The sequence below is a fragment of the Protobothrops mucrosquamatus genome, unplaced genomic scaffold, assembly GCF_001527695.2.
Source record: "Protobothrops mucrosquamatus isolate PMUCROS unplaced genomic scaffold, P.Mucros_1.0 scaffold33, whole genome shotgun sequence".
NCBI lineage: Eukaryota > Metazoa > Chordata > Lepidosauria > Squamata > Viperidae > Protobothrops > Protobothrops mucrosquamatus.
In genome coordinates this window covers 2,294,380-2,302,006 of record NW_015386417.1, presented here as the reverse complement: position 1 = coordinate 2,302,006, position 7,627 = coordinate 2,294,380, and the positions used below count along the sequence as shown (strand labels likewise).

The window sequence follows — 7,627 nt, the reverse complement described above, 5'->3', positions numbered from 1 at the left end:
CTGAAATTCTAAAATTTTAAATTGGGTATAATTTTATATTATTATAGTGGGTTTTAGGACAGGACAAATAATTTAATTAGTTTTGAATATTTTTAAATATTATGGTATTGCTGTTTTATTAATGTGCCTGTTCACCGCCCTGAGTCCCGCAAGGGAGAAGGGCGGTATATAAATCAAATAAATTTGAATTTGAATTTGAGTCTCTTTTCAGAGTTTTCTGTCAGGATCAGGGGACTCTTCAGGGTGATGAAAAAAGTGAATGCGACTATACTGTAAAAAATGATGTTTATATATTTCTAATATACTTCATACAAGAATGCTAGCACACTTCTAGAGAAAGTGTCAATTAAATCAAAAACATAATAAATATTTCAATAATTTATATATGTATTAATCATTACAAAAAAGACTACAAAGTTTTGTTTTTAAATGCGGCTCTGACCTATTTAAGCAGAACTGTTTTGGATTGAACAATAAAAATTTCCAAATATTCTAATCTTAATATCCTTAAATGTTACACTTTTCTTTATGAAATACCAATGGCCTTCTAACTACATACATTTACTCACCTGGAGCCCAATTTAAATATCTTAAAGGCTGGTCATTAGCCCACTGCCATCCACTGTCAAAATCTGGGTTATTAAGACCAATCCAGTAGTTGGCTTCTGAATTTTGTGTTAATCCTATTTTAGAAAGAAAATTCACATATTGATCGATTCTGTAATTCTGAGGCTGAAGACAAAATAGATAAAGTACAATTGTACCTGAAGTACAACTATCATCTTTCTCTTGGTCTGAAGCTATACTTTTAATAGTTATATATAGCGCAAAGACTGTAGCAACCACTATATAGGACAGAAAGGGAAAAGACAAAGTGCAATCATAAACATCAAATAGCAGTCAGAAGACACAATCAAAGCACAATGAATATGTTACCTAATCAATCAAAGCACAATGAATATGTTACCTAATCTGCATGAAAACAACCAAGCTCAGAGTGCATCAATTTGACCATGACCTACTTATATTGTTTTCTATCTGTACAATGAAAACTCCTTAACCTCACAACACATGAACAGACTTAACCATAGTTTTATTGGGAAACTATGAGTATCTTAGATCAAGTAAATCTAAAAATGCTAGGGAATTCTTTTAAATTTGGCAGACACATCAGCATCAATAGATGAATAGAAATAAACAACATTTATACACCATTCAAAAGTGACAATTAAAAAGCTAAGAAGGAAACAAAAAAATCAGAACATATCCTTTTCATCCATCCAACACCCAGATAAGGAAACATTAATAAAAAATAATTAAGCAGAAAACAATACTGTAACCCAAGAACAGGGAGAAAACACCACACTAAGGATTTTGCCCAGTCAGATAATGAATCATATGCAAGCAAACAACCAAGTTCAGAGGGCACCAAGAATTCAACCATTCAACCTGAGCTACAAGTATTTTCTTCTATTGATATTTATGTATTAATTTCAAATCAATTTGATAAATTTTCATTTTTGGAATCCAAATTCAGTTATGTCAAAATACTTGTTCCTTGGAAGTAGATTATTCAAAGCAAGACAGTTTGAAAGCATCAAATATTTTTCAGAAGATAATTTCTCTGAGGAAAAATTATGTTTCTTATATGAAGCTTTTAAAATTGCTTACTACTACAGATGATAAAATATTTATTATCAGTAATGCCTTTAGAAGCCTTTTAAGAGATGTTTTGTTATGTGATACCTGCCAAATATGCTTGTTCATATAGTTCGTTGATGCTCAATAATTCTGAATGTTGTTGCTGACAGCTTTTTCTTGCTTCATCCCAGGTTAGAGCTGAGAAGGAATTGATCTGGTAGAGATCTCCTGTCCAGTGATTTTTGACCCAGAAAAAGTCATCATTTTTATCTGCAAGTATTATGAAAAATAGAATCAGCTCATTAGTAGCAAAGCCCTGAGAGAAATGTTTTTATTTATTTATTTATTTATTTCATTGCATTAATTTTCATTGCATAGTTAATAAGAATTGTCAAAAATTGAACAAGTGGTCTGCAGATTTTGAATGGAGCTTTGCTTTATCAAGCCAAACAGTGTAGTAAATCAACTCTCCACTTCTAAACAGCAACATTGTCATATAACTTCACTGGAAAACAGACCTGTGTACTAGGAGTAAAGCCAAGCAGAGTTTAGATATTCTCCTTCAAGACACCCTTGCATATCATTGAACCATCTACCTTATTTTCAAACTAGTTGTCTATGGAGAAGCAAAATGATCTTAATCGTCCAGGTCATGGTTGTCCCAAGGTACTTTTTCCAAAAGGCAATTGGACTTTCTTGGTTTTTAATTTGAACACATTTTGCTTCTCATTCAAGAAGCGTTTTTCATTCTAGAAACTTCAGAACTGAAGATACTTCTTGAATGAGAAGTGAAATGTTTTCAAAGAAAAAAATCAAGGAAGTCCAGTTGCCTTTTGGAAAAAGCATCATGGGACATATTTAGACTACTGAAACATTCCTGCATGGGGTTTTCTGTGTAAATGGGTGGTTGAAATTGCATTGACCTTATTACTAATGGAGGGAAATAGTTTTAGTAGTGTTATGTCTATAGTGAGATTCCTCCTTTGATTTCCAACAGACTCCCAATCTAATGTGCTGTTTTAACTTTTAAGCCATACATTGCTTGGCACCCCTATAGTTTTATTTAGAATCTCTCTTAGCAAGAATCTGCCCATTCCTGTACATACATCCTGAAAGCCCACATATAGTAAATGGATTAGGAACCCTAGGTATTCTTGTGGTAGCCTCTCATTATGTCCCCAGATCATCAGCCACTTTGCTCACACTTTGCAAAACTATTAAGACCATTCTTTCTGATAGATTTTTGTGCAGGAACTGGATCTAGGCTGCATTTGTGACAATAACATGACTTTTTAATATTTAACTAGTTTTTGTTTTGTTTCATTTATTTTATTATTTTTATTTGATTAGATGTTACTGCAAATAAATAAAATGTAAAATAAATAATGAGGCTCAGCTTAAGTCATTCTGTGGGAGAGTGAACATAAAGATAGTAGCCCAAAGTGCCATCATGCATTTAGATGGCAAAAGGACCACAAGAACCCTTGTTCTGTATTATCACTTTCTCTTAATGACTCCATTCCAGGCATTAAGAGGATGACTAACATGGATGGTGTTACCTAGTTTGGTAATGAAACATCTGCAACAAAACAGCCAAGCTCAGTCATTCTCTCTTTTAGCCTAGCTCAAAAGAAGAAGAAAAATATAACCCTCATCCCTCCAATTATGAGGAGTATTTTTAAAAAAAAGAAGTAAGGAAGGATAAGTTACAATTTTTAAGAAACTACTAATCAGGAACTTGCTGAGTGAACATATGAATGTATGTATGGTGACTGTGGTTTTAGAAGTGCTGATTTTAGCAGTTCTAGCTACCTTTCCTATTTCCCAGTCTATGAGTTAGAAAACCAGAACAAACAAATAAACAAACCACCTAGTGGAGAGCTCTTAAAGTAATCAGAGAACATTCATTTGTTAAGAACAAGGGATTGTCATGCTAGTTTCATCCTAGCACCCACATGGTTGCCTGGCTTCTTCTGCCAGCCATGAGAATAACGCTTCTTATGGGGTTCATAGAGATCCCTCCAGGCAATCAGGAATCCTCTGAAAATATTAGTGTCTTACTATTATACTTTGATTCCAAATCACATATATGTATTTCTTTAACAAAGTAGACTATTAAAAAAAAATAAGATTCCCTGACGAGAAGTTTGATCCTGATAACTGAAAACAGAACTAAAGTGCTTTGTCACTGATTTCTTTTGGGATTTTCTTCAACATCTTAGTGTAGCTTACAACCTTCAGATTTCCTGGTTGTCTTCTTCTATCCCATTACTAATGCTATCTGGTTAGCCAAGATCAGTGCTGCCCGTTGATGCAGAAAAGGCACAATTGAGGTCAGTTTTATATAATATTTTGATATAGTCTAAAAAAAGAGGGTTAAGAACAAGTTCTACATTTTGTGGAAATATGAACTCACAGTATAAAACATCACACCCTACTACTTGACAAGATAGAAAAATGTGGGGTAGACAGCATCACCACCAGATGGATCCGTAGCTGGCTGACCAGCCGTACTCAGCGTGTGGTCCTCAATGGAACCGCATCTACTGTACATGGAGGGAAGTGTGTAGTGGGGTGCCCCAGGGCTCTGTTCTGGGCCCAGTGTTCCTCAACATCTTCATCAATGATTTGGATGAGGGAATAGATGGGGAACTCATCAAATTTGCAAACGACACCAAGCTGGCAGAAATAGCCAACACTCCAGAAGATAGGCTTAAGATACAGAAGGATCTTGATGGACCTCAACATTGGGCCCTATCTAACAAAATGAAAATCAATGGTGAAAAAGTAAGGTTCTGCATTTAAGTAAGAAAAACCAAATGCCCAGGTATAGTATAGGTGGTACCTGGCTCAATTGTAGTAACTGTGAGAGGGACCTTGGAGTGGACAATTACTTAAATATGAGCCAGCAGTGTGCTGCAGCTGCCAAAAAGGCCAACACACTGCTAGGCTGCATTAACAGAGGGATAGAATCAAGATCACGTGAAGTATTAATACCACTTTACAATGCCTTGGTAGGGCCACACTTGGAATACTGCATCCAGTTTTGGTCACCGTGATGTAAAAAAGATGTTGAGACTCTAGAAAGAGTACAGAGAAGAGCAACAAAGATGATTAGGGGACTGGAGGCCAAAGGATATAAGGAATGGCTGCTGGAATTGGGTATGCCTAGTTTAATGAAGAGAAGGACGAGAGGGGGCATGATAGCAGTGTTCCAATATCTCAGGGGCTGCCACAAAGAAGAGGGAGTCAAGCTATTTTCCAAAGCGCCTGAAGGCAGGACAAGAAGCAATGGATAGAAACTAATCAAGGAGAGAAGCAACCTAGAACTAAGGAGAAACTTCCTGACAGAACAATTAACCAGTGGAATAACATGCCTCCAGAAGCGGAATGCTCCAACACTGGAGGTTTTTAAGAAGAGACTGGACAGCCATTTGTCCGAAATGGTATAGGGTTTCCTGCCTTGGACTCGATGACCTCCAAGGTCCCTTCCAACTTTGTTGTTGTTGTTGTTGTTATTGTTGTTATTATTATTATTATTATTATTACATTAATGAAATGTCAAAGAGATAACTTTATGCCAAAATGACTCTGCTGACATTCTGATCCTTCCTTCCTTCCTTTAGCAGGGCCTGAAGGTGGTACACAAAATGCTTTCTTCTCATTTCTCCCCACAACAACAACCCTGTAAGGTAGGTTGGAATAAGAGAGAGTTTTCAAAATCACTCAGTGAGCTTCTGGAGCTAAGTGGGACTTGAACCCAGGTTTCCCCAGTAGCAGTCTAACCTCTTTTCACCAGATTCTGCCAAAAAATACACCCAATTTAACAAATGCAAAACATGCTCATAAGCACGTTAACTGAGAACAAAATAGTTACATCTAATTATATTGCAAAGGGTGATTTGAAAATTTTAATTAATCTTTCTTTAAAATGTATTAAAATGTATTAAGTTCTATTTGATAACACATTACCAAGATGTTGTGACACCACCTACAGGGCACAGCTGTTTTAAAATAATAGTGAATATGAAACAGTCTGTTATAAAAGGCTTATTTTTAAATATAGATATGTATATTCCATTGCATGAGAGCCAGTTAAAGCACTAGCCTAAAAAGGAGAGATTGTCAGTTCAAATCCTGCCTTAGCCATGTAAGCCAGTCACTCTCTCTCTCAGTCCAACTCACGTCGCTGAGTTGTTGTTGTAGGGAAAATAGGAGGAGGAAAGTATGTTGATATGTTTGCTGACTTGAATTGATTGTAAAAATAATAAAGGTAGAATACAAAATAAATAAATGTATCATCAGATAAGAGTTTACCTTTTACTGGACAATATCCAGTTAAAGAGTCTTTATCCACATCTGGAGTTGTTCCACACCAAAGTCGTTGGTGTTCGTCATCATTAACTATGCATTCAGCATACCATTTCCTCATATACTTGAAAGGAAATACGCAAGGTGCTCCAAAGGAATTGCCTTCTATAGTGAATAGAGCTATATAAAACAATCAAACTTATTCCTGTTAGATTGAGAAGTACTAAAATGAGAGTAGAAATGCTATACAAAAATATCTCAGCTTTTAGTTCTAAGGCATGCATACAGTTTCTGTATAATACATGTAACCATGTTTACTTAACTCAGGGATTTTTTTCAGAATTTATGTCTTAGAATATAGGTAGTCCTGCATTCATTTAGTCATCCATTCATTTAGTGACTGTTCAAAGTTACAACAGTACTGAATAAAGTGACTTATGACTGTTTTTCACACTTACAACCATTGAAGCATCCCCATGGTCACATGATCAAAATGTGGATGCTTGGCAACTGGTTCATATTTATGACAGTTGTAGTGTCCTAGTGTCATGTGATCCCCTATTGTGATTTTCTGACAGACAAAGTTAATGGGAAAACCAGATTCACTTAACAACCATGTTATTAATTTAACAACTACAATGATTCACTTAACAACCCTGGCAAGAAAGGTCATAAAATGGAGCAAAACCTATTTAACAACTACCCTGCATAGCAACAGAAAATTGGGGTTCAATTGTGGCCAAAAGTCTAAGACTACCTGTACGTGCCATTTTTTTTCTCAGATGAGTAAAAGACAACATCACTAATATGTTAAAGGACAACTAGATAGTAATATAATTTGAAATTATATCTTTAGTATCCAATTTTCAGATAAAGAAGAGGAGGAAGAGGAGGAAGAGAATTTAGGTAAGCAAATTCAGCAAGAAGGATTAATGTTCGGATATTTACCTTCATATTTCTGGGCACACAAGCTCTTCTTTGTTCCGTAGATCTTCCAAACACTTTTTGTGGTGAGGTTTTCTGATAGTATAAGCCCTGTGTTAGGTCCATTTGCAGGACTTAAAAACAGATCTTTGCTGGCAAACAGTGTGTCATTTTTGCATTCCCATTTCTGTAATTCAATGGTTTCATTGCATGGGGACAGTGTAACTGGAACCATGTTTGTTTTTGAAGGCACACTCAGGCATAACTTCGCTGCCATATTCAATAACTGATAATCGGATACCCACTTAAAAGTTTGCCAGTCGCTGTGTTTGTTGCAGTTGTCCAAGGTGAAGGAACGAGATTCTTGTAATTTTAGGCAAAGATCAAGATTTTCATTGTATAGCAGAAAAGTGTCACTGTCTATAAAATGAATCAAACAATAATAATAAATATAGAATAACTACATTCATGCTCTGGGGAGATATATATACATGCATACACACACACACAAACACTCATACATACATGTATGTATATATATATATATATATATGGGCCGACAGGGTGTTCAAACAAAAGCATTCATCCTCTTCCCCTGTCTCTTGTAGCTAACAAAGCGAGAAAGAGCCTGTGGCCTAGTGGCTAACACCTCTGCTTAACATGCAGACAGCCCAGGTTCGAATCTCAGAAGGGTATGTCTGGCTGATGAAACCTAATAAGGTTAGAAATAGCTATCCCAGTACTCCCTTAA

The 7,627-nt window shown here is 35.8% G+C and overlaps 1 protein-coding gene across 1 annotated transcript in view; it reads right to left on the bottom strand.

Annotated features, from left to right (window-relative positions):
• Positions 1-7,627, bottom strand: part of LOC107283311 (macrophage mannose receptor 1-like) — a 44,489-nt gene that overhangs the window by 36,329 nt on the left and 533 nt on the right. The window contains exons 2-5 of the mRNA XM_029283184.1: positions 6,901-7,296; positions 5,959-6,132; positions 1,747-1,911; positions 570-683 (exon numbers count right to left, since the gene is read on the bottom strand). Coding sequence (XP_029139017.1) covers positions 570-683; positions 1,747-1,911; positions 5,959-6,132; positions 6,901-7,296 — 849 coding nt within the window. The remainder of the gene's footprint in view (positions 1-569; positions 684-1,746; positions 1,912-5,958; positions 6,133-6,900; positions 7,297-7,627) is intronic.